The sequence below is a fragment of the Ornithorhynchus anatinus genome, chromosome 11, assembly GCF_004115215.2.
Source record: "Ornithorhynchus anatinus isolate Pmale09 chromosome 11, mOrnAna1.pri.v4, whole genome shotgun sequence".
NCBI classification, from domain to species: Eukaryota; Metazoa; Chordata; class Mammalia; order Monotremata; family Ornithorhynchidae; genus Ornithorhynchus; species Ornithorhynchus anatinus.
The window spans coordinates 13,473,235-13,499,713 of NC_041738.1; the positions used below are offsets into that span (position 1 = coordinate 13,473,235).

The 26,479-nt window shown below is 54.8% G+C and overlaps 2 protein-coding genes across 2 annotated transcripts; both read left to right on the forward strand.

Annotated features, from left to right (window-relative positions):
• The first annotated feature begins 8,801 nt into the window (after positions 1–8,801).
• PSMD3 (proteasome 26S subunit, non-ATPase 3) lies at positions 8,802–19,683 on the forward strand. The gene is made up of 12 exons (XM_029075968.2): positions 8,802–9,061; positions 14,499–14,689; positions 14,849–14,986; positions 16,174–16,310; positions 16,409–16,599; positions 16,692–16,795; positions 16,920–17,034; positions 17,168–17,287; positions 17,364–17,467; positions 17,647–17,802; positions 18,949–18,999; positions 19,263–19,683. The coding sequence occupies exons 1-12, from the start codon at positions 8,878–8,880 to the stop codon at positions 19,338–19,340; spliced, it is 1,569 nt and encodes a 522-aa protein (XP_028931801.1). The 5' UTR covers positions 8,802–8,877; the 3' UTR covers positions 19,341–19,683.
• CSF3 (colony stimulating factor 3) lies at positions 19,674–25,657 on the forward strand. Its single transcript, XM_039913478.1, has 6 exons — positions 19,674–19,685; positions 19,933–20,015; positions 21,736–21,997; positions 22,935–23,042; positions 23,884–24,030; positions 24,256–25,657. Exons 1-6 carry the CDS (start codon positions 19,674–19,676, stop codon positions 24,421–24,423), a joined length of 780 nt encoding a protein of 259 aa, XP_039769412.1. The 3' UTR covers positions 24,424–25,657.
• Positions 25,658–26,479: the final 822 nt, after the last annotated feature.

Here is a 26,479-nt window from a genome sequence, read left to right on the forward strand (position 1 = left end):
CCTAGGATTCTGAGGTATCTGAAGGCCGGTCTGGGAGCCCCAAGTAGCCCATGAGGGAGAAGCAGCTGGGCTTTTAACCTCCCGATCTGCTGAGGGTCCTGTCTCTCTCGGCTGGGCGGTGTGGGGAGGGTGACTGGGGGGGGGGGTCGGCTGGCAGAGGGGTGAGTGGTGGGCCGCTGTCACTTCTTCAGACAGCCAGCAGTCCAATAAAGCCATTTGATGCAAGATGGGGTAGTCATTTTGGAACTGGATCTATTTACATACACAGAGAAGAGAGGGACCTTCTTTTGGCAAGCGACCTAGAGGGCATAAGGATTCCTGAATCCCAAGCAGCCAAACCTGAGAAGCGGGACTGACAGAGTTTCCACATCGGGGTCCTCTTAGCAGTAAGGCCTGTGCCCCTGCGTCTTTGATGGGTTGGTGGGGGTGTGGGGGGCAGAATGGCTTCCCAGCACTGGGATTTTCCAGAGAAAAAGGAGGCCAGTTTTTCAATATCCCAAGTGAGGTCTGGGGATAGAATAGAGTGGGATGGGTCAGTGGGGAAGCAGGGGGGGAATCTACAGCTGAGGAGATCCCCTGAGGACTGGGGAGTGGGACTTATGAGAAGTAGCCAAGTGGATGGAGCATGGGCCTGGGAGTCAGAAGGACCTGGGTTCTAATCCCCTGTCCGCCACTTGTCTGCTGTTTGACCACGGGCAAGCCACTTCACTTCTCTGGGCCTCATTTACCTCATCTGGAAAATAGGGATTAAGATTGTGAGCCCAATGTGGGGCAGGGACTGTGTCTTACCTGAATATCTTGTATCTACCCCAGCACTTAGAACAGTGCCTGGCTCATAGTAAGTGCTTAACAAATATCATTAGGAAAAAAAAAAAAGACTGAGGGGAAGGCTTGGGAATTCCCAACTGGGCTATTGGAGGGTAGGTTCTTGGCCTCTTCATCACCAGCCTAGTCTCTGGGTGGAGGGGAGTGTTACCCCACCACCTGGGCCCCCTCTGGAGTCCACTCAGGGCCTTGGCATGTCACTAGCCAACAAACCAGGACTAGCTGGGGTTGCTGTGGGGTAACCGCCTGCTTTGGGATAATGATGTAAACTTTACAGAGGGGTGAGTTTGCTTCTTAATGATCTGAGGAGGAGGAACCCTGACACCTACTTGGTTATGAGCCTCAAGTCAACATGGGTGACTTATTTATTTTCCTTCCTCCTGTTGGGCTCCTCCCTCCTCCAGGTGGCTCACCTGCCACAACAGGTGGGCCACAGGTTTAGCTCTTGCATCTCCCTGGATCTCAGGATGAAAGCATCTTAGAGTCGAAAGGCACGTCGGCTTCAACCCCCGGCTTCTGCCCGTACTCCGCAGGCAGTGAGGCTCCTCAACCTCTGTCTGATCGCTGATTCCCCCTTGGCCGCCTTCCGTCTAACCCAAATCCCTCCCGCAGCGATTGGAGGCCATCTCCTCTCGGGCTGCTGGTTCCCACAAGGCTGGAGTTGATGGTGTGGGCTCAGCTGTTTTTTCAGCAGACAGATTTCTCCCTGTGATGTGGGGAATGCTTACACAATATAAAAATAAGAACGAGGCCACACCCTCAAGACGCTACCAGCCCTGTCAGCTCCCCGGAAATGAGAGGGGGGAGTGAGGCAGCAGTCAGGGGGAGGAAGGCGGGCAGGGGGAGGGCAGAGAGGGCATGAAAAAGTATGGGCTTCTGCATTTGGCTCTTTCCCTAAGGTCATGCCCCAAGACTCAAGGAAGGATTCCACTGGCAATCGGCGAGCCAGACGTTCTTTCCCTCTTTTTTTAATTAATGAATTCATTCAAAAGTATTTATTGAGCGCTCACTATTCATTCATTCATTCAATAGTATTTATTGAGCACTTACTATGTGCAGAGCACTGTACTAGGCGCTTGGAAAGTACAAATCGGTAACAGAGACAGTCCCTGCCCTTTGATGGGCTTACAGTCTAATCGGGGGAGACAGACAAAAACAATAGCAATAAATAGAATCAAGGGGATGAACATCTCATTAAAACAATAGCAAATAAATAGAATCAAGGTGATGTACATCTCATTAACAAAATAAATAGGATGATGAAGATATATATAGTTGAGTGGACGAGTACGGTGCTGAGGGGATGGGAAGGGAGAGAGGGAGGAGCAGAGGGAAAGGGGGGAGAAGAGGGTTTAGCTGTGGAGAGGTGAAAAGGGGGGTAGAGGGAGCAGAGGGAAAAGGGGAGCTCAGTCTGGGAAGGCCTCTTGGAGGAGGCGAGCTTTAAGTAGGGTTTTGAAGAGGGGAAGAGAATCAGTTTGGCGGAGGTGAGGAGGGAGGGCGTTTCGGGACCGCGGGAGGACGCGGCCCAGGGGTGGACCCAGAGGTCGACGGCGGGATAGGCAATAATGGGGGACGGTGAGGAGGTGGGCAGCAGAGGAGCGGAGCGTGCGGAGTGGGCGGTGGAAAGAGATACGGGAGGAGAGGTAGGAGGGGCTAAGGTGATGGAGAGCCTCGAAGCCTAGAGTGAGAAGTTTTTGTGTTGTGCGGAGGTCGATAGGCAACCACTGGAGGTTTTTAAGAAGGGGAGTGACATTCATTCATCCATTCAATAGTATTTATTGAGCACTTACTATGTGCAGAGCACTGTACTAAGCGCTTGGGATGAACAAGTCGGCAACAGATAGAGACAGTCCCTGCCGTTTGACGGGCTTACAGTCTAATCGGGGGAGACGGACAGACAAGAACAATGGCAATAAATGGAGTCGAGGGGAAGAACATCTCGTAAAAACAATGGCAACTAAATAGAATCGAGGCGATGTACAATTCATTAACAAAATAAATAGGGTAACGAAAATATATACAGTTGAGCGGACGAGTACAGTGCTGTGGGGATGGGAAGGGAGAGGTGGAGGAGCAGAGGGAAAAGGGGAAAAAGAGGAAAAAGAGGGTTAAGCTGCGGAGAGGTAAAGGGGGGATGGCAGAGGGAGTAGAGGGAGAAGAGGAGCTCAGTCTGTGAACGCCTCTTGGAGGAGGTGAGTTTTAAGTAGGGTTTTGAAGAGGGAAAGAGAATCAGTTTGGCGGAGGTGAGGAGGGAGGGCGTTCCGGGACCGCGGGAGGACGTGACCCAGGGGTCGACGGCGGGATGGGCGAGACCGAGGGACGGCGAGGAGGTGGGCGGCGGAGGAGCGGAGCGTGCGGGGTGGGTGGTAGAAAGAGAGAAGGGAGGAGAGGTAGGAAGGGGCAAGGTGATGGAGAGCCTTGAAGCCTAGAGTGAGGAGTTTTTGTTTGGAGCGGAGGTTAATAGGCAACCACTGGAGTTGTCTAAGAGCCCAGAGCGTTTCTGCAGGAAGATGAGCCGGGCAGCGGAGTGAAGAATAGACTGGAGCGGGGTATTCGTTAAGTGCTTACTGATGCCAGGCACTGTACTAAGCACTGAGATAGTTACGAGATCTTCAGGTTGGACCCAATCAATGTCCCCCAAGGGACTCGCAATCTTAATCCCCATTTTACAGATGAGGTAACTGAGGCCCAGAGAAGTGAAGTGACTTCCCCCCAGGTCATACGGCAGACAAGTGATGGAGCCTGGATTAGAACCCACAACCTTCTGACCTCCAGGACCATGCTTAGAGAAGCAGCGTGGCTCAGTGGAAAGAGCCCGGGCTTGGGAGTCAGAGGTCATGGAATCGAATCCCAGATCTGCCGCTTGTCAGCTGTGTGACCGTGGGCAAGTCACTTAACTTCTCTGTGCCTCAGTTACCTCGTCTGTAAAATGGGGATTAACTGTGAGCCTCATGTGGGACAACCTGATTACCCTGTATCTACCCCAGCGCTTAGAACAGTGCTCTGCACATAGGAAGCGCTTAACAAATACCAACATTATTATTATTATTATTTATCCACCAGGCCACGCTGCTGCGAGCAAGGGGTCATTTGGTCAATCCAGGCTGGCCTGCTTCTCTCTCTCACCTTCCTGTTCTCATCCTGCTCCCCTGATGGGGAAGGAGGAGAATCCTGGAGGAGGGGAAAGAAGACCAAGTGGCCGGGCTCAGAGCAGGAGTGCCTGACTCTTCCGGCCACGATTCATAGCTGTTCCAGCCCCGAGGCCACCTGCTAATTAACTTTCTCGCGTTTGGGACGCCACAAACTGCCCTTTGACCGCCTCCGCCCCCCATGTCCCCAGCAGGCCCTCCTTCTTCTGTTACCGGCTGAGCAGCCTGGGTCTGGCCAAGCCCAGAGTTGAACCCAGATGGGTTTGGAAGAGCTTCAGAGCAGCGGGGCCTAGTTGAGAGAGCAGGGAGTCAGGAGACATGGGTCCTAAACCCAGCTACCAGATGGGTCTGCTGTGTGACCTTGGACAGTCACGGTTTAAACTCTCTGAGCCTCAGATTCCTCCTCTATCAAATGGGGAGATGGTACCTACTCTTCCCCACTGGGTAGTAATAATAATAATAATTGTGGTTTTTTTAAGCGCTTACTACATGCCAGGCACCATATTAAGCACTGGGGTGGATACAAGCAAATCAGGTTGGACACAGTCGCTGTCCCACATGGGGCTCACAGTCTTAATCCCCACTTTACAGATGAGCTAAGTCTGGCTCAGAGAAGTTAAGTGACTTGCCCAAGGTCATACAGCAGACAAGTGGCAGAGCTGGGATTAGAACCTACATCCTTCTAACTCTCAGGCCTCTGCCCTAGCCACCAGGCCACCGGGTCTGGTCTGATTATCTTGTGGCCACGCCAGTGCTTAGCATTCATTCATTCAGTCAGTCATATTTATTGAGCGCTTACTGTGTTCAGAACACTGCACTAAGCATTTGGGAGAGTGCAATATAACAACAGACAGCCACATTCCCTGCCCACAAGCTTACACAGAGTAAGGATTTAATAAATACCTTAAGTATTTATTATTATTACCCATCTGGTGCCCCCACTGTCCCTCCTTTGAACAATTTTGGGATGGGGCACAATGACCCCTTGCTTGAAGCAGCATGGCCTAGTAGATAAAGTATGGGCCTGGAGGTCAGAAGGATGTGAGTTCTAATCCAGGCTCCATCACTTTGTCTGCCGCATGACCCGAGGGGAAGTCACTTCACTTCTCTGGGCCTCAGTTACCTCATCTGTAAAATGGGGATTAAGATTGTGAGTCCCTTGGGGGACATTGATTGGGTTCAACCTGATGATCTCGTAACTATCTCAGCGCTTAGTACAGGGTCTGGAATCAGTACTTAAGTCCACTGGCATCAAGTGGACTTAAAAGGAGCCAGGATCAATCAGAAGTGGCCTTGACCTGATCTCCTGGGATCAGTGTGGTGCCCGTAACCGATGCCCAGGCCTGTGCCCTCAGAAGTGAGACCTGGCTCTCCTTCAGTTCAACTCAGCCTCATTTCCGATCTAGCTCGGAGCTAAATCGATCATTCAGTCAATCAGTAGTGTCTACTGAGCACTTAGTCTGTGCAGAGCACTGTTTTAAGCTCTTGGGAGAGAATAAAAGAGCTAGGAGTTGTGGTCCGCACTCTCGAGGAGTTTGCAATCTAGCAGGTGAGACAGGCGATAAAATAAATTACAGGAAGGGGAAGCAACCAAGTATAAAGATAAGGACAAAATAATAAAAATGATTATAATTATGGTATTTGTTAAGCGCTTATTATGTGTCAGGCACTGTACTAAGTACTAGGGTGGGTAACAAGCAAATGGGGTTGGAGAGAGTCCCTGTCCCACGTGGGGTTCATAGTCTCAATCCCCATTTTACAGATGAGGTCACTGAGAACCAGAGAGGTAAAGTGACTTTCCCAAGGTCACACAGCAGACATAAGCGCCGTGGGGGTAGACAGTGGGGCGAGTCCCTGAGTGCTTAGGGGGTGAGGGCTCAGGTGCATTGATAAGGAAGGAAGGAAGGAAGGAAATGGGGTGGGGAGATGAGAGATTAGTCAAGGAAGGCTTCTCGGAGTAGGTGTGATTGGGGGAGAGCAGTGGTCTGTCAGATTGGCAAGGAGGAGGGAGTTCCAGACAGGAGGGAGAGCCTGAGCAAGGGGTCGGCGGTGAGAGATGAGAACAAAAATAATAATGTTGGTATTTGTTAAATGCTTATTATGTGCAGAGCACTGTTCTAAGCGCTGGGATAGATACAGGGTCATCGGGTTGTCCCACATGAGGCTCACAGTCTTAATCCCCATTTTACAGATGAGGGAACTGAGGCCCAGAGAAGTGAAGTGACTTGCCCACAGTCACACAGCTGACAGGTGGCAGAGCCGGAATTCGAACCCATGATCTCTGACTCACTTTCCACTGAGCCACGCGGCTTCCCGTGGCCAAGAGTGTCTCTGAAGGAGGGTTAGGTTGTGCCTGGAGGTGGAGAGGAAAAACGTCACGTTCCATCTCCAAACTCCACCAGGTGGGAGACCTGAGAAGCAGCGTGGCCTAGTGGATACAGCCCGGGCCTGGGAGTCAGAAGGACCTGGGTTCTAATCTGGGTGACCTCGGGCAAGTCACCTCACTTCTCTGGGCCTCAGTTCCCTCATCTGTACAATGGGAATTAACACTGTGAGCCCACTGTGGGAAGTGGAAAGGGACCAATCTGATTAACTTGAATCTATCCCAGTGCATACTACCCTACCTGGAATGTTCACCTCGTAAGGGCTCAGTAAATACCATTCATTGATTGACCGATTAACAGTGAGAGAGAGAAGCATGGTGCAGTGGATAGAGCCTGGGCCTGGGAGTCCGAAGGTCATGGGTTAGGTCATGGGTTCTAATCCTGACTCCACCACTTGCCTGTTGTGTGACCTTAGGCAAGTCACTTCACTTTGCCTCAGTTCCCTCGCCTGGAAAATGAGGCTCGAGACCGTGAACCCCACGTGGGACAGGGACTGCGTCCAACGCCATTTGCTTGTATCCATCCCAGTGCTTAGTACAGTGCCTGGCACATGATAAGCACTTAGGAAATACCATCATAATAATGATGATGAAAAATAAAATCATAAATGATAAGAAGAAGATGAAATTTAAAAAGTCAAAGCCGGTGACAGTGCCTGGCACATAACAAGCGCTTAGCAAATACCACCATAATAATAATTATGATGAAAAATAATAAAGAAATCATAAATGATCATAATAAGTAGATAAAATGAAAAAACTCAAAGCCGGCGACAGTGCCTGGCACATAATAAGTGCTTAGCAAATACCATCATAATAATAATGATGATGAAAAACAACAAAATCATAAATGATGAGAATCATAAGTAGATGAAATGAAAAAAGTCAAAGCCGCCGACAGTGCCTGGCACATAACAAGCGCTTAGCAAATACCATCATAATAACGATGATGAAAAATAAATAAATCATAAAGGATAATAAGTAGATCAAATGAAAAAACTCAAAGCCGGCGACAGCGCCTGGCACATAATAAGCGCTTGGCAAATACCATGATAAGGATAATAATGGTAAAAAATAATAAATAACAAATGACCATAAGAACAAATAGAAAAAGAAAATGCAAAAAATGGCAAATACCACGATCAGGTTAATAATGATGAAAAATAATAAACAAATAACAAACGACCATAAAAATAGAAAAAGAAAATGCAAAAAATGGCAAGTACCACGATCAGGATAATAACGGTGAAAAATAATAAATAACAAGCGACCATCAGATCAAACAGAAAAAGAAAATGCAAAAAATACCACGATCAGGATAATAAGGGTGAAAAAGAATAAACGAATAACGAAAGAACAAACAGGAAAAAAAAATGCAAAAGATACCACGATCAGGATAATAAGGGTGAAAAAGAATAAACGAATAACGAAAGAACAGAAAAAGAAAATGCAAAAAATGCCACGATCAGGATAATAAGGGTGAAAAAGAATAAACAAAGAACGAAAGAACAAATAGAAAAAGAAAATGCAAAAAAATACCACGATCAGGATAATAAGGGTGAAAAAGAATAAACAAAGAACGAAAGAATAGAAAAAGAAAATGCAAAAAAATACCACGATCAGGATAATAAGGTTGAAAAAGAATAAACGAATAACGAAAGAACAAACAGAAAAAGAAAATGCAAAAAATACCACGATCAGGATAATAAGGGTGAAAAAGAATAAACAAAGAACGAAAGAATAGAAAAAGAAAATGCAAAAAAATACCACGATCAGGATAATAAGGTTGAGAAAGAATAAACGAATAACGAAAGAACAAACAGAAAAAGAAAATGCAAAAAATACCACGATCAGGATAATAAGGGTGAAAAAGAATAAACAAAGAACGAAAGAATAGAAAAAGAAAATGCAAAAAAATACCACGATCAGAATAATAAGGGTGAAAAAGAATAAACGAATAACGAAAGAACAAACAGAAAAAGAAAATGCAAAAAATACCACGATCAGGATAATAACGCTGAAAAAGAATAAACAAAGAACGAAGGAACAAATAGAAAAAGGCAAAAACTCAAAGCCGGCGCCCGCCGGAACATCTGCCCGGCGACCCGTGACGTCAGAGGCCGCCGCGCGTCCTTCGGGACCACGTGACCCCGGCTGCGGCGCCTCGAGGGACCCCTCGCGGACGGCGCCGGGAGGGCAGCGCGAGGGTGGGGCGAGCGGGGCTCGATTCGCTGCGTCTGGGCGGCCGCTTCGGCGCTCGGCGCTCCTCCGGCCGGGTCTGGCGGGCTCCCGGCAGGCCTCGCGCGGCGGGAGGGGGGGGGCGGGCGGCGGTCAGTGAGGCGGTGCTTCGTCATCGTGCGGCGGTCTGCGCCTGCGCGGCCCCTCGCGCCCGTCCGCCCGCCCGCCCCCCCCGCCGCCGCCGCCGCGGCCCGCGCAGCCCCTCGGGGGCCCCGGCGCCGCCGCTCACTCGAGGCCCCGGCTTCGACCCGCCCACTAGGCCGCGCCGCCTCCCCCGCCGCCATGAAGCAGGACGGCTCGGCCCGCCGCCGCGGCGCCGACAGGACGAAGGGTCCGGCGGCGGGAGGCGCCGAGCAGGAGCCGCCCCCGGGCCCGCAGGACGTGGAGATGAAGGAGGAGGCGGCCGCCGGAGACCCCGCCGCCGCAGACCGCTCCCAGAGGGAACTGGACACCGTCACCCTGGAGGGTAGGGCCCTTCCCTCAGACCGCGCCGATACCTGGTCGTTCGAGCGTATTTCATTCATTCAGTAGTATTTATTGAGCGCCCACTACGTGCAGAGCAGCGGACTAAGCGCTTGGAACGGACAGTTGGGCCACAGAGAGAGACGGTCCTGGCCCAGGGACGGGCTCACGGTCTCATCCTTAACAATAAGAATGATAATGTCGGATTTGTAAGGCGCTTACTATGCGCAGAGCACTGTCCTAAGCGCTGGGGGAGACACAGGGTCATCAGGTGGTCCCACGTGGGGCGCCCAGGCTTCCCCCCCATTTTACAGATGAGAGAACTGAGGCGCAGAGAAGAAGAATAATCATGTTGGTATTTGTTAAGGGCTTACTCTTTGCAGAGCGCTGTTCTAAGCGCTGGGAGAGATACAAGATCATCAGTGGGTCCCACGTGAGGCTCACAGTCTTCATCCCCATTTTACAGATGAGAGAACTGAGGCGCAGAGAAGAAGAATAATCATGTTGGTATTTGTTAAGGGCTTACTAGGTGCAGAGCACTGTCCTAAGCGCTGGGAGAGATACAAGATCATCAGGTGGTCCCACGTGGGGCTCACAGTCTTCATCCCCATTTTACAGATGAGGGAACTGAGGCGCAGAGAAGAATAATCATGTTGGTATTTGCTAAGCGCTTACTCTTTGCAGAGCGCTGTTCTAAGCGCTGGGAGAGATACAAGATCATCAGTGGGTCCCACGTGAGGCTCACAGTCTTCATCCCCATTTTACAGATGAGGGAACTGAGGCGCAGAGAAGAATAATCATGTTGGTATTTGCTAAGCGCTTACTCTTTGCAGAGCGCTGTTCTAAGCGCTGGGAGAGATACAAGATCATCAGTGGGTCCCACGTGAGGCTCACAGTCTTCATCCCCATTTTACAGATGAGGGAACTGAGGCGCAGAGAAGAATAATCATGTTGGTATTTGCTAAGCGCTTACTCTTTGCAGAGCGCTGTTCTAAGCGCTGGGAGAGATACAAGATAATCAGTGGGTCCCACGTGAGGCTCACAGTCTTCATCCCCATTTTACAGATGAGGGAACTGAGGCCCAGAGAAGAATAATGATATTTCCAAGCGCTTACTATGCGCAGAGCACTGTTTTAAGCGCTGGGAGAGATACAAGATAATCAGGTGGTCCCACGTGGGGCTCACAGGCTTCACCCCCATTTTACAGAGGAGGGAACCGAGGCGCAGAGAAGAAGAATAATCATGTTGGTATTTGTTAAGCGCTTACTAGGTGCAGAGCACTGTCCTAAGCGCTGGGGTAGGTAGAGGGTCGTCAGGTGGTCCCACGTGGGGCTCACCGTCCTCATCCCCATTTTCCAGATGAGGTCACTGAGGCACCGAGGAATGACTTGCCCAAAGTCACCCAGCTGAGAAGTGGCAGAGCCGGGATTAGAACCCATGACCTCTGACTCCCAAGCCCGGGCTCTTTCCACTAAGCCACACTGCTTCTCTAATAATAATGAGGAGGAGGAGGGCATTTCTTAAGCGCTTTTTATGGGCCAGGCACGTAGTAAACGCTTAACCAATACCTTCATCATCATTCTAAGCGCTGGGATAAATACAAGGTGATGAGGTGGTCCCCCGAGGGGCTCCCACTCTTCATCCTTATTTTCCAGATGAGGGAGCTGAGGCGCAGAGAATAATAATAATAATAATAATTATGATATTTGTTAAGCACTTACTATGTGCCGAGCACTGTCCTAAGCGCTGGGGTAGGTAGAGGGTCGTCAGGTGGTCCCACGTGGGGCTCACAGTCTTCATCCCCATTTTCCAGATGAGGGAACTGAGGCCCAGAGAATAATAATGATGGCATTTCCAAGCGCTTACTATGTGCCAGGCATTGTTCTAAGCGCTGGTAGACACGGGGTCATCAGGTGGTCCCACGAAGGGCTCGCTGTCTTCATCCCCATTTTACAGATAAGAGAACTGAGGCCCACAGAATAATAATAATAATAATAATGCTGGTGTTTGTTAAGCACCTACTATGGGCCAAGCACTGTTCTAAGCTCTGGGGGGTGGGAGGATATAAGGTGATGAGGTTCCCCCCCAGTGGGGCTCACAGTCTTCATCCCCATTTTCCAGATGAGGGAACTGAGGCCCAGAGAGTAATAATAATAACGGTATTTGTTAAGCGCTTACTCTGTGCCGAGCACTGTTCTAAGCGCTGGGGTAGATACAAGGTCATCAGATTGTCCCAGTGGGGCTCACAGTCTTCATCCCCATTTTCCAGTTGAGGAAACTGAGGCCCAGAAAAGTGAAGTGACTTGTCCAGAGTCACCCAGCTGACAAGTGGCAGAGCCGGGATTAGAACTCACGACCTCTGACTCCCAAGCCCGTGGGCTTTCCACTAAGCCACGCCACTTTTCTTTAAGTATCATAATTATTATTATGAGTGATGTGCAGGAACGTTCATTCAGTAGTATTTATTGAGCGCTTACTATGTGCAGAGCACTGTACTAAGCGCTGGGAATGGACAAATCAGTAACAGATAGAGAACGTGTCTGCATAACAGTTGTGCTGTGCTCCCCCAAACGCTTACAACAGTCCTCTGCACACAGTAATCTCCCAATAAGTACTTTTGACAACGTTGACGTCGATAGATGCCGGCGGCACCCTTGGTAATCTACCGACTCTGCCCTGTACCGTCCCGAGCGCTCAGCAAGGTGTTCTGCAAGCAGAAAGCGCTCAGTAAATAGAATCGACTGAGATGATAGTAATAATAGCTGGAGGGGGGAATGATATAATCAATAGGTCTAGAAGCAGCGTGGACACCATTGTTTAACAGCCTGGAGTTGGCCGAGGGCATCGTTATCAATCAATCAACAAACAATTGATTTGGGGTGGGATTAGGTGGGGGTCTCAGGTGGTCTTCCTGGAGGTGGGGAGTCGGGACACTCTCCCCGTAAGGTCCTCTCCCCATACGTACCTTTCAATCAGACAGTGGTATTTGAGCGCTTACTATGTGCAGAGCATACAATAATATTATTATTGTTATTATTATTACCAGAGTCATTTAATAATGAAAAAAATACAGCTTGAAAATGAAAATTCCCACTCCAGAGGTTGCTCTCGGTAATAATAATGCTGTTGGCATTTGTTAAGCGCTTACTAGGTGCAAAGTACTGTTCTAAGCCCGGGGGAGGATACAAGGTGATCAGGTTGTCCCACGTGGGGCTCACAGTCTTCATCCCCATTTGACAGATGAGGGAACTGAGGCGCAGAGAAGTTAAGTGACTGGCCCAAAGTCACGCAGCTGACAAGCAGCGGAGCCGGGATTTGAACCCATGATCTCTGACTCCCCAGCCCGGGCTCTTTCCACTGAGCCACGCTGCTTCTCAGTGTTGTCATGCAGGTATCCCTCTAAACTGTAAACTCGTTACGGGCAGGGAACACGTCTGATAATTTCTCTTGTACTGGACTCTCCCAAGCGCTTGGATCAGCGGTCTGCAGTAGTAATAATAATAATTGGGGTATTTGTTAAGCGCTTACTATGTGCCAGGCACCGTCCTAAGCGCTGGGGTGGAATATAAGCAAATCGGGTTGGACACCGTGCCTGTCCCACGTGGGGCTCACAGTCTCAATCCCCATTTTACAGATGAGGGAACTGAGGCCCAGTGAAGTGACTTGCCTCTGGTCACACGGCAGACTAGTGATGGAGCTGGGATAGTAAGCACTCAGTAAATACACTGATTGATTGATCACAGTACAGTTGATAGACCCAATCCTGGCCGTCAAGGGGGAGCTTACACGGTCTAACTGGGGAGACAGACATTAAAATGAATTTCCGACAGGGGAGGTAAATGAGTAACAATCGGTGGTATTTATTGAGCTCTCACCTTGTGCAGGGTGCTGAAGTAAAGCTCTTGGGAGGGTACATTGTAGCAGAGTGGGTAGACGTGTTCCCGAATATCAGGTGGTGTACACAGTCCATTCATATAAATCATCATGTCTGTCTCCGCTAGGCTGTGAGATCCTTGAAGACAGGGAATGTGTGTCTGGGTTTGTATGAGGGTGTGTTTTCCCTGTTGTCCTCTCTTTAAATGCTTGCACACTTTACACTCCTGTGGACTATAAGCTCCCCCGGGGGAAGGAGTTGCGTCTACCAAACTCTGTCTTGGACTTTCCCTAGGGTTTAGTACAGGGCTGTATCCGCAGTAAGTGCGATTGAGTGATTTTATTCAGATGTTCATTAAGTGACAGTTGATTGCGTGGTCCCCAGGGTCCCTGTTGGTTCTGGGATTTACCCCCTCGACCTCCTACCTTGTCCTTCCTCTCCAGGACTCCTTTTCCTAAACTCACTGTGGGCAGAGAATGTGTCTGTTTATCGTTCTGTTGGACTCTCCCAAGCGCTTAATACAGTGCTCTGAACGCAGTAAGCGCTCAAGAAATACGATTGGCAGACTTGACTGTCCCGTGCCAGGACTTCCCACCTCTTGCCCGAGGCCTGGGCTGACTGTCCCACACCCGTCATGGGGGAAGGAGATCTCACTTGGGCCTCGCGTCCCACCTTAAAGCCTTTCCTGTCCCCACACACTTTGTCTGCTGTGTGACCTTGGGCAAGTCACCTAACTCTTCTGCACCACTTCACCTGTAAATAATAATAATAATGTTGGTATTTGTTAAGCGCTTACTATATGCAGAGCACTGTTGTAAGCGCCGGGGTAGACACAGGGTCATCAGGTTGTCCCACGTGAGCCACGCTGCTTCTATAAGGACTGAGTCCCATGTGGGATAAGGAGGGTGTCCAACCTGATTATCTTTTATCTGCCCCAGGGCCTAGTACAGAGCCTGGCACGTAGTAAGTGCTTAATAAATTCCATTTTAAAAAAACGTGGAGGGGCGTGTGGAGGCCTAGCTCCCCATGCAACTGGGAAGGCACCAGGGAAGAGTGGAACCGGTGCTGCCAGTTGGCATGGTTGGGCAGTGGAAGTTTGACTCACCACCCCCCGACACACACAGGCAATGCTCAGCAGGACAGGGGCAGAAGGACCCGCTAGGAGAAGCAGCGTGGCTCAGTGGAAAGAGCACGGGCTTTGGAGTCAGAGGTCATGAGTTCGAATCCCAGCTCTGCCACTTGTCGGCTGTGTGACTGTGGGCAAGTCGCTTAACTTCTCTGGGCCTCAGTTACCTCATCTGTAAAATGGGGATTAAGACTGTGAGCCCCATGTGGGACAACCTGATTCCCCTGTGTCTACCCCAGCGCTTAGAACAGTGCTCTGCACATAGTAAGCGCTTAACAAATACCAACATTATTATTATTAGGAGCCCCGGCACAGCCTCTGACCGTATCCCCGGTGCAGCCCCTCAGGGCTGGTGGAGCAGAAAGTGTGGGGGCGGGAGGTTGAGCCCCGGGGTGGGCCTGCGGCTCCGGACCTCTGCCAGCCTCGCCCCTTTCTCTTCAGACATCAAGGAGCACGTGAAGCAGTTGGAGAAAGCGGTGTCAGGCAAGGAGCCCCGCTTTGTGCTGAGGGCCCTGCGGGCGCTGCCCTCCACCTCCCGCCGCCTCAACCCCTACGTGCTCTACAAGGCCGTGCTGGGCTTCTTCACCTCCAACAGCACCTCGCGGGACTTCCTGCTCGCCTTCCTGGAGGAGGTGAGGGCGCCGGGCGGGAAACCAGGGGTGGGAGCCCGCCCCCCCGGTCGCCCTCCTCGCCCTCCATCTTCCCCGAGCCTCCTCCCCCGCCTCCCCCTCAGCCTGCGGGGTTGGCGCTTCCCAGACGTAACCCTCCCCTTCCGACCCCGTCCCGCCCAGCCCATGGACACAGAAGCGGATCTGCAGTTCCGTCCCCGGACGGGGAAGGCCGCCTCGGCCCCTCTCCTGCCCGAAGTGGAAGCCTACCTCCAGCTCCTCGTGGTCATCTTCCTGATGAACAGCAAGCGCTACCCGGAGGTAAGCGGGCAGGGCGGGGCAGACTGCGGGGAGCTTCAACCCGCAGTGGCTGCGGCTGGTGAGAGAGCCCGCTGGAGCCCAGCCTGGGCCGGCGGGAGGAGCCACGGTCCCCGCCCTCGGTGGGTGGAGGGGTGGTCCGCCCGCCCAATACCGGAGGAGGGTCGCTCTGCATCGGCGGGGACCGGGCCTCCTCCTTTTGTACCTTCCGAGCACTTAACCTGCTTACCTTGTATCCACCCCAGTGTTTAGGACAGTGCTTGGCACACAGTCAAGCGCTTAACAAGTACCGTAATTATCATTATTATTACCAAGGGCCTCTGCGTCCGGTAGGGACTCAAATAGTATTGACTATTTAGTTGTTATTGGACTATTAGCTATTATTGGACTAATAGTCCAATCCCACTTTCTCATACGGGTGGGATTCATGCCTTAGAATAATAGTAATGGTGATGATGGTATTTGTTAAGCGCTTACTATGTGCCAGGCACCATTCTAAGCACTGGGATAGATACCACCTCATCAGGTTGTCCCACGTGGGCCTCACCATCTTTATCCTCATTTTACAGATGAGGTAACTCAGGCACAGAGGTTAAGTCACACAGCAGACAAGTGGCAGAGCCGGGATTAGAACCCACCTCCTCTGTCTCCCAAACCCAGGCTCTTTCCACTAAGCCACGCTGCTTCGCGTTGCTTAGAAACCCCGGGTTGCCTGGAAGATCGCCAAAAATGCCGAAAACAGAAATGAAAGCCTAGTTCTGAGGCAGCAAGGCCTAGTGAACAGCGGGCGGGACTGGGAATCGAGAAACCTGGGTCCTTCTCCTGCTCCTGCCTCTGGCCTGCACGATCACTCTGAGCCAGGTCACTTCACCTCTGCAGGGATCCCCAATTTCCTCACCTGTAAAATGGAGGTGGGCTAGGTGGTGAGCTCCAGGTGGGACAGGGACCGTGTCCAGCCTCCTAAGCTTGCATCCGCCTGGCATTTAGCACATAGTAAGTGCTCTGAATGCCATAGTCGTTGCTGTTGAGAAAGCCACATTGAAGCGAAGCCGTCGGTGAAATGGACGTGCCGAATGGGGGCTGCTACCGAGGAGGTGGGGAACAGAGACTGGATGAGGGAGGAGGGGAAGAGGGGGAAAGGGCAGCTCCCTCCCTCCTCCCCACCCCGACCCGGCCGGCCCCGTTCGCAGGCCCAGAAGGTCTCGGACGACCTGATGCAGAAGATCAGCCCCCAGAACCGCCGGGCGCTGGACCTGGTCGTGGCCAAGTGCTACTACTATCACGCCCGCGTCTATGAGTTCCTGGACAAGCTGGACGTGGTGCGGAGGTAGGGAGGGGGCGTCCACGGGGCGGGAAGGGGAGGGGGGCCAACGGGCCTCGTGGCTCTGACCCTCCCTGCGCCCTCCACCCCGCCTCCGCCCCCAGCTTCCTGCACGCCCGGCTGCGGACGGCCACACTGCGCCACGACGCGGACGGGCAGGCCACGTTGCTCAACCTGCTTCTGCGAAACTACCTGCACTACAGCCTGTACGACCAGGCCGAGAAGCTGGTGTCCAAGTCAGTGTTCCCCGAGCAGGCCAACAACAACGAGTGGGCCCGCTATCTCTACTACACGGGTGAGGAGGGCTGGGGGGCCCCCGGCCACAGAGGGGGGGTGGGGGGAGGCCTCTGGCCGGCCCCCGACCTCACCCGCCTCCTCCCCTTGCAGGCCGCATCAAGGCCATCCAGTTGGAGTACTCGGAAGCCCGGAGGACCATGACCAACGCCCTGCGCAAGGCCCCCCAGCACACCGCGGTTGGCTTCAAGCAGACGGTGAGCGGGCCCCATGCCCAGGGTTGCTGCCGCCGGTCCCCCCGGGATGCCAGGGCTGTGGGCCGATCCCCGCGTCTCACCCGTGTTTTCCCCCCCGCCCCGCCTCTGCGTGGCCGGGCCACAGGTGCACAAGCTGCTGATCGTGGTGGAGCTGCTGCTGGGCGAGATCCCGGACCGCCTGCAGTTCCGCCAGCCCTCCTTGAAGCGCTCGCTCATGCCCTACTTCTTGCTGACCCAGGGTGAGAGCCCGCCCCCGCCTCTGTCCCCCGTCCTCCGGCCCCCGGGGACTGAGCTGGTTGCCCCCACCGGGGAGGAGGGGGGAAGGGCGCCAGGACCCCCAGTTGGGCTCCCCGTCATACGTCTTCCCCGCAGCTGTCCGGACGGGGAATCTGGCCAAGTTCAACCTGGTCCTGGATCAGTTTGGGGAGAAGTTCCAGGCCGACGGGACGTACACGCTCATCATCAGGCTGCGGCACAACGTCATCAAGACAGGTCGGGCGGGGCCGGGCCTGGCCGGGGTGGGGCGGGGCACTCCCCCGCACCTCTGCTCACGCCGCCTCCCCCCCAGGGGTCCGCATGATCAGCCTCTCCTACTCCCGCATCTCCCTGGCCGACATTGCCCAGAAGCTGCAGCTGGACAGCCCGGAGGACGCCGAGTTCATCGTCGCCAAGGTGCGCTGGGTTTGGGGCAGGGGCGGGAGGAGCAAGTCCCCGCCGAGCCCGAAGCCGGCAGCTTCCCCGGGCCCCCATCGAGGTTGTTCACAGGGGTTGGGCTCCGGGGGAGGGGAACAGGCGATGGGGAAGGCTTCTGGAATCGGGAGCCGCTCCCCCTGATGCGGGCGGGGGCGCAGGCCATTCGGGACGGGGTCATCGAGGCCAGCATCAACCACGAGAAGGGCTACGTCCAGTCCAAGGAGATGATTGACATCTACTCCACCCGCGAGCCCCAGTTGGCCTTCCACCAGCGCATCTCCTTCTGCCTCGACATCCACAACATGTCTGTCAAGGTGAGCGACCGCTCGGGAGTGGGCCGCACTTTTCTGGGGATGCCGACCCCTCCCCTTAGGGTCGGCGAGGAAGCTGCAACACAGAGAGGGTCAGCAACTGGCCCCGTGGTCACCCAGCATCATGGGTGGAATAGGATCAGGACTGGAGCCTCGAGGGGCTTGGGCTTGGGTGGGGGGCAGCACTCTTCTGCCAGCCCAGTAGTCAGCTGTTTTTAATGAATGCTTACTGTGTGCAGAGTGCTGTACTAAGCGCTTAGGAGAGTACATCGTAACAATATGACTGACACATTCCCTGCCCACAGCGAGCTTACAGTTGAGAGGGAGAGCCAGACATTGATACAAATAAATAAATTACGGATTTGTACGTAAGTGCTGCTGGGGCTGGGAGCGGGGAAGAACAAAGGGAGCGAGTTGGGGTGACGCAGAAGGGAGTTTAAGAAGTGAAAAGGAGGGCTTAGGGAGGGCCTCCTGGAGGAGATGTGCTTATAGTATAGCTTTGAAGTGGGTGAGAGTTATTGTCAGAGGAGGGAGAGCCTTCCAGGCTAGAGGCAGGGAATGGATGAGAGGATGGCAGCGAGACATGAGATGGAGATACAGTGAGAAAGTTAGCAGTAGAGGAACGAAGTTTGTGGGCTGGGTTATAGTAGGAGAGTAGGGAGGTGAGGAGGAGGGGCCAAGGGGATTGACTGCTTTAAAGTTGATAGTGAAGAGGTTCTGTTTGATGAGGAGGTGGATGAGCAACCACTGGAGGTTCTTGAGAAGTGGGGAAATGTGGTCTGAATGTTTCTGTGGAAAATTGAGCCAGGCAGCAGAGTGAAGTATGAACTGGAGTGGGGAGAGACAGGCGGCAGGGAGGTCAGGAGAAGGCTGATACAATAATCGAGGCAACATCGGATAATTGACTGGATTAACCCGGTAGCAGTTTGGTTAGAGAGGAAGGGGTGGATTTTAAGGTGGAACCGACGAGTTTTATTGATGGATTGAATATGTGGGTTGAGTGAGAGAGAGGAGTCGAAGGTAAGGGCAAATGAAGGATAATGCCAGTAGGGGCCGGGAGCCCGCTGAGGAGGTCTGAGGTGCCCCCCCTTCCCCCCACTCTTCAGGGGTCAGTGGGTGAGACCTGCATTCTCCCTGTTTGTCTTTCAGGCCATGAGATTCCCCCCTAAATCCTACAACAAGGACTTGGAGTCTGCAGAGGTGAGAGTCCTCCCCCCACCTCGTAGGGCACCTGTGCCCAGGCAGGGGGTCCTGGCAGCCTGGTGAATTGCTGCTGCTATATGCCACTACTGCCCTTGGCCAGCCCCACCGGAGAGGCCTGGGTCCCCTCCCTCCCTCCTCCTGGGACTACCAAACCTGAAGGGCTCCGCTTGCCCTCCCGAGCTTGGGCTCTCTGCCGCCTGGGAGTTGGGGGTGGGCCGTGTCTTTGCCCCAGAGCCCACCCCCTGATGCCCACCCCACAGGAGCGGCGGGAGCGGGAGCAGCAGGACCTGGAGTTCGCCAAGGAGATGGCAGAGGACGATGACGACAGCTTCCCCTGAGCGGGGTGGAGAGCGGCGGGGGGCTGGGGCGAGGACTGGCGCTAGGTCTTCCTCCCCACCGCCCGTTTCACAGACTGCCCGTCTGGACAGCAGAAGAGAAGGGCCAGCCCTCCCTCCCCCCTTTCCAGGGCCAGCGTCTCCCAGGGCAGGATCTTGTGGAGAGGGAGGTCGGATGTGAGGTGACGATAGGAGCAACACTTCCCCCCCCCCCCCCCCCAAAACTCTCCTTGCACGTGTGTGGGGTTTGGGGAAGGGAGAATAGGGTGGGTTTTTTTTTTTCTTTTGGAAGCTTCAGTTATAATTTTTAAACAATAAAAAAGTGCCCAAAGCACAATGGACCCAGCGGTGGGTGAGAGGCCTCTAGAGTGTGGGATGGGGGGGTGGCCTGGGGAGGCCCGGACACGCACCATCCGCCCCCGGCCCCCTCCTCCCGGAGACGTCGTCCGGGGCTGCGGCCGGGACGGTGACCAGTGCTCCGGTCATCACCCTGAGCCTGGCTCCGGCCCCAGTCCTGCCCCTCGGGGTGGGGGGCGGGGGGTTGGGGGGGGCGAGAGGGGGGTCCAGGCCTCTTCCCTGCCCGCTGCGCCACCAGGGGGCGCCAGGAGCCCGCGTTGTCCGGCCGTGGAGCTCGGACACTGGGCGGGCCGCCGGCTCCGGCCAGCTGGGGGTCAGAGGGTCAGCGGGGCCCCGGCCCTGGCTGCCCCACCCCCAGGGCCGGACTGAAACTTGGACTGGGCCCCCGGCAGCGCTGGAGGGAGGGGAGAGAGGGGCGTGGACGGGCCCTTCCGGAGATGGCCAGCCTCTTGCCTCACTTGGGACGAACATCCGGCTTCCGCCTGGGAAACGGGAATTTGGGGGGAGGGGATGAGTCACTGGTGGGCCGGAAGGCCCAAGTGGAGGGGGAGGGGGTCTGAGCCCCTTTACTGCCCTCGAATAGGGTGGGGGCTGCAGCCCCTTACCGCCTGCTGGTGGGGAGAGGAGAGGGTCGGGCCGGCCGCCCGTCCCGGGGTTTTTGTTGCTGATTTGTGGTGGGGGTCGGGGAGCACCGGCTGCAAGGCCTGCATCTGTTCATCTCTTTTGTCCCCCCACCCCAACCCCGGGAGACCTGGGCTTGGGTCATCAGGGCATTCCCCTGCCTCCATGCCCACCTGTGCTAACGGACAGCAGCCTGGGGTTTTGTCTTGGTGGGGTGGATTTAGGAGCTGGGGAGCTGAGGGAAAAAGCTCAACAAATAGACCCCCTGCCCCATTTCCCCCCTCTAGGATGGTGGAAATTGTCACTCCTCAGCTGGCCTTAGCACCCCCCACCTCACCCCCTGACCCTCAGCCAGTCAGCGGAGCTGGAAGTCCCCAGAGGACTGGAGCCCCAGGAGAATTAGCCTGGCCTGGTGGATAGAGCCTGGGAGTCAGAGGACCTGGCTTCTAATTCCAGCTCTGCCACCTTATCAGCTGTGTGAACGTGGCCAAGTCACTTCGTGCCTCAGTTGCCTCCTCTGTAAAATGGGGATGAAGACTGTGAACCCCATGTGGGACGGGGGCTGTGTCCAATCTGATTAACTTGCACCCACCGCAGCTCTTAGAACAGTGTTCGGCTCCTAGTAAGCGCGTAACGGGTATCGGTTGTGGGATAGGGATGGGGCTTGGGGGCTTCCCTTTCCAAGGACGGTCTGATGGACAGGGTCGGCCAGGGGTCTCCACCACCCAGACCCCTGAGCAGTAGGAGAGAAGGCGGAGAGGGACGTGTCCCCAACCGGGGGACTCCTGAGGGGTGGGGTCCTGGGAAGCCAGACCCCCGACCCGTGCATCACCCCAGGTTCTCCCTGGGTCTCCCGGCCCCTCTTGCCTAGCTCTGGCCCACGCCCACCCTCTCCCCCCTTCCCTTCCCGGGTTGCCCCCCACCCACCTTTTCCTCTCCAAAACTCTTGGCATTCCATCTCCGTCTCCCTGTCTTCTTGCCCCACGCCCTCTCTGTCCATCCCTCTTCCCCCACCCCCAGCCTCCCTCCAGGCCCACCCTGACCTTTGGCCCTCCGCCTCCCCCCAGAGCCGCGGGCAGGTGCAGGTGGGCCGGGCCGCGGTGGGGGCAAAAGACGCGTCAGAACAGAAAGGGCCGGCGGAACGTCAGGGAACAGTCCGGGATTCCGCAATTTGAAGAAAAATGCGCCGTCCCCTTCCCCTGTTCCCGCTCCCCCGGCCCACACCTAGCCCATTGTCCAGGACTCGGGATTTGCATACGGTCGGTTGGAAATGATTACTAAACAGGACATTTCAGCACCAGGTACTTTCCCCCACTCTGGGGGATTTATAAAGGCCGGTCGGAGCCGGGCCCGGCAGAATCCCCGACCTCGACCCCCCGCAGCAGGATGAAGCTCCCGCACGGTGAGTCCCAACTCTCAGCCGGGCCGGCCGGCCGAGAGGCTCCAACCGGGGGAGGGGAGGAACCCGGTGGGACGGCCGGGAAGGAGGCAGAGTCCCCACCGCCGTCCCGCTAGCCCTTTCCCTTCCCTCGTCTCCAGCCCTGCCGCTGCTGCTGTCCTGGGTGGTCACCCTGAGGCCGGGCCCGGCCGAGGGTCACCCCGGCCTGCCCCGGTTCCTGCACCGCGGGCTGGAGCAGGTCCGGAAGATCCGGAGGGACGGAGAGGCTCTGCAGCAGAGAATGGTGAGACAGCGGGCCCGGGAGGAGGGGTGACCCAGGAAAGGGGCCGCCCCCTTGACCTTCATTCATTCCTGGGGACTGAGGGAGGGAGAGCCACAGCCCCGGGGTAGACCCGCCGCTTTGGGCAGAATTGGGCACCCCGAGGGTGGCAGGGGAGGAGCCATGGCCAAGATCTCTCCCCTGGGGCGGCTCAAAGTCTAAAGGGAAGGGAGAGGGAAGGCCTGACCCAAGGCCCCGCCGCCCAGAGCGAGGCAGCGGCTAGAAATCACAGAGCGAGGGAGTAAATAAATCGAGGATATATAAACAGACGCGGCCAGGAGGGCTGAGGGGAGGAAGGACAGGCGCCTCCAGGGATTTGTCAGGGGAGGAGGAGGGAAATGACCGCTCTGAAGGCGGGGAGGAGGCCATTTAAGAGAAGCGGCGTGGCTCAGGGGAGAGAGCTCCAGCCCCGGAGTCAGATGGACCTGGGTTCCGATCCTGGCTCTGCCACATGTCTGCTGGGTGACCTCGGGCAAGTCACCGCGCTTTTCTGGGCCTCAGTTATCTCCTCTGGAAAATGGGGATTAAGAGTGTGAGCCCCATGTGGGGCAGTTTAACTTAAAGCGACCCCAGCGCTTAGAACACTATTAGGCACAGAGTGAGCCCTTAAAGGGTACCTTAATTAGCAGAGCCGAGGGGCAAAAGGCCTGAGTACAAGAGGAAGAGGCGGGGCGGGGGCGGGTAGGTTAGCCCTGGCTGGGGGCCGGCCAGAAAAGACAACGGGAAGGTTTAAGGAGGAGCAGCTGAAGGGGAGAGATTTCATCGCTCCCCACCTGATCACCTTGTATCCTCTCCAGCGCTTAGAACAGTGCTTTGCACATAGTAAGCGCTTAGCAAATGCCATCATTATTATTGTTACCGGGCCCTGACCGTGCTGCCCTCGCTTCTTCTCTACCCACAGTGTACCAAGCACAGTCTGTGCCACCCTGAGGAGCTGGAGTTGATGCGGCATTATCTGGGCGTCAGACAGGCTTCGGTCAACCGCTGCCCCAGCCGAGACCTGGAGCTGGTGAGCGGAGGAGGGAGGGGAGGTGAAGGTGTAAGCGTCTCTCAGACCGTGTCACATTCACTTATCACTGGAACCAGTATCCACTCATGGGTACTAGGAAGGAGTGTGTGTTGGGGGCGGAGGAAATCGAAGGTCTGGACCCCTGACTCAAGTGGGACCTGGCTGGTGATTTGCCTCAGTTTCCCTCTTCTGCATCAGGATAACAAGGGCGGGGGGGCTGGGACCTTAAAGGAAGGGATCCAGGGCTCGGAGCCCCCCAACCAGGACCCTCTTCTCGCCACTACCCCCTCATAATACTATTAATAATGTTGGTATTTGTTAAGTGCTTACTATGTGCAGAGCACTGTTCTGAGCGCTGGGGTAGATACAGGGTCATCAGGTTGTCCCACATGAGGCTCACAGTTAATCCCCATTTTACAAGGGGGCACAGAGAAGTTAAGTGACTTGCCCACAGTCACATAGCTGACAAGTGGCAGAGGCGGGATTCGAACTCATGACCTCTGACTCCCAAGCCCGGGCTCTTTCCACTGAGCCACGCTGCTCCCTCATCCAAGCAGCGTGGCCTAGCGGCAAGAGCACGGGCTCGGGAGTCAGGGGACGTGGGTTCTATTCCTGGCTCTGCCATGTGTCTGCTGTGTGATCTTGGGGAAGTCACTAAACTTCTCTGGGCCTCAGTTACCTTCCTCATCTGTAAAATGGGGATTAAGATTGTGAATCCCATGTGGGATAGGGTCTGCGTCCAACCTGATTAACTTGCATCTGCCCCGGTGCTTAGAACGGTGCTTGGCACATAGAAGCGCTTAACGGATACCGTAATTATGATTAATTATTCTTTCTGCAGGGGCCCTGCCTGAAGCAGCTTGCCAGGGGGTTGAAGCTGTACCAGGCTCAGCTGGAGGCCCTGGAGGGCATCTCCCCGCAGCTGGCCCCCGCCCTGGACACCCTGCAGCTAGACGTCAGGGACTTCGCCATCAACATCTGGCAGCAGGTGAGCACCCTCTCTCACCCTCAGCACCTGAAAGCAGGTGGTCCCATTTCCCCTCCCCCACCATATCTGAAAGCCCCTTCCCCAGCATCTGGCCACCCTCCCGAGGGTCAGGGGATCCCCTCTTCCCCCCACCCCTGTCAAGGTGAGGAAAATGATCTGAATCTCCCTTCTCTCCCACCCCCGGGAGTATCCACACCTGAGCGTTGACACCATCTCTCCCCACAGCTGGAGGACCTCCGCCTGACCGCCGGGACCCCGCTCTCCCCCCAGGCCTCCGTCCCCACCTTCACCTCTGCCTTCCAGCGCCGGGCTGGGGCCGTCCTGGTCCTGGACAACCTGCAGGGCTTCCTGGAGGTGGTGGCCCGCGTCCTGAACCAGCTGGCCGGCTCCTGACCCTCCCTTCCCTTTCAGCCCCTTCCCTCCTCCCTGTATTTATGGGTATTTAATATTTATATCTATTTAACCCTAGAGATATTTAAAGGCAGATGGGAGAGAGGCAGTTGGGAGCCTGGACTCCTGGATCCCTCTCCCCCCATCCTGGCCTCGGTTTCCCCATCGACGGGGGAAAAGCCTCCTTGTCCCCCCCGCGTCAAGGACGTAAATACTAGGTATTGCTGTAACCGTCACCCCCGCGGTGCCGCCCTATGCCCCGGCCGTGCCCAGTGGCTCGGAGACGTCTCCCACGTGGGAGACAGGTCAAACCTGTTTAATATTTAAACTCCAGTGTTCCCCGGGTCTCCCGGACCCCCCGCCACCGGCCCCGACTCCAACCGAGTGGGGTTGGGGAGAGGAAATGTGGCACTAAGTTCCTCCAGGTGGGCCCCTGTCACCTCTCCCATCTCCTTTGCCCCCCTGAAGGGACCACCCCCCTCCCTCCCCAGAGCGGGAGGCCCTGAGGAAACCCACCCAGCTGACCTCTTATCCTCAACATCCCCGCCCGAGTGGCACCCTGAACCACGACGGGGGCAGGGCACGGCCCTAGTGTCGGCTCACTGTCTCCAGGCCTCAGGAAAGGTGCCCAGTTGGGGCCAGTGAGACTGGACTCCCCGGGCCCTTGGGATGTTTTCCGGGATGCACCAAGCTCCGAGGGGAAGGGTCGCAGCCCTGCCCCGGGCCACCTGGTCATCCTTGGCTGAGTTGGTTCACAGGCTTGGAAGCTGCCGCTGGGCAGCGCCCCATAGTCCCCAACCTCAGAATCCACCGGTTCAGTCGTCTTACCGACCCCAGCGTCTGCGGGCTCTGTGGGCGGTGTGGATTCTCAGGCTTAGCGAGGGCAGGGCAGACACTTGTCACTTCCTTTGTCCGGCTCCAGTCTTCTGGGGCCATTGGAGATGTTACTGATGATGGATTTTCACACTCCTTTTATTTATTCCCCTAGTCCCCCTTGCCCGCTCATGCTGTTACCTGTTGTATGTGAATTTTTCCTCCTGCCCTCAAGACATCTGGCTTGCCTTCGGGAGGCTTGTCTTCCCCCACTACACTGTAAGCTCCTCGAGGAAGGGAGTCTGTGGCTTCTGTTTTAATTGTATGCTCCCCTGAGCCTAGTAGCATGTTTTGCACACTGTAGGCGCCCAGTTTAGCACTCCTCACACACACAGTAGGTGTTTAATAAATATTATTGAATGAATGAATGTTGCAAGCGGTGATTAGTGGTTTAGGGCTCAGGCTCTCCGTCCTAGGCCTAGGCCTCCTTCCCCAGAGCGGATGGGATCTTCCCACTCGAAGCCTGTTTTCTGTCAAGAGGGCAGGGGTGAAGGGGGGGAACTGGTCTCCATTTTTCAGGATTTTTTTTTAATGGTATTTGTTAAGTGTTTCCTCTGTGCTACGGTAGAACAAGTTAATCAGGTTGGACACTGTCCTTGTCCCACATTATTTATTTATTTACTTATGGTATTTGTTAAGCGCTTAACAATGTGAGCCCCACATGGGCTGTGGACTGGGGCCAACCCGATTTATTTGTATCTACCTCAGTGCTTAGGACAGCGCCTGGCACATAGGAAGCGCTTAACAAAGACCTTTAAAAAAGAGAACCGTGCCCACTTCTGCCACAGGAGGTCGGGGTAGAAACTGCAGCCTGGCTGGACCGGGGTGATAAGTGTGAGCAAAGATTGAGGGAGGGCTACTGGATGTAGAACTCTCTACTGGGCACCTGTTGTGAACAGATGGGTTCTCCCGGCTGGCTACTGCGGAAAGAGCACTGTACCAAGTGGTTAGTGAGTTTAGAGTGGCTTAGTCCAGAGCAGCGTGGCTCAGTGGAAAGAGCACGGGCTTTGGAGTCAGGGCTCATGAGTTCGAATCCCAGCTCTGCCACTTGTCGGCTGTGTGACTGTGGGCAAGTCACTTAACTTCTCCGTGCCTCAGTTCCCTCATCTGTAAAATGGGGATTAAGACTGTGAGCCCCACGTGGGACAACCTGATTCCCCTATGTCTACCCCAGCGCTTAGAACAG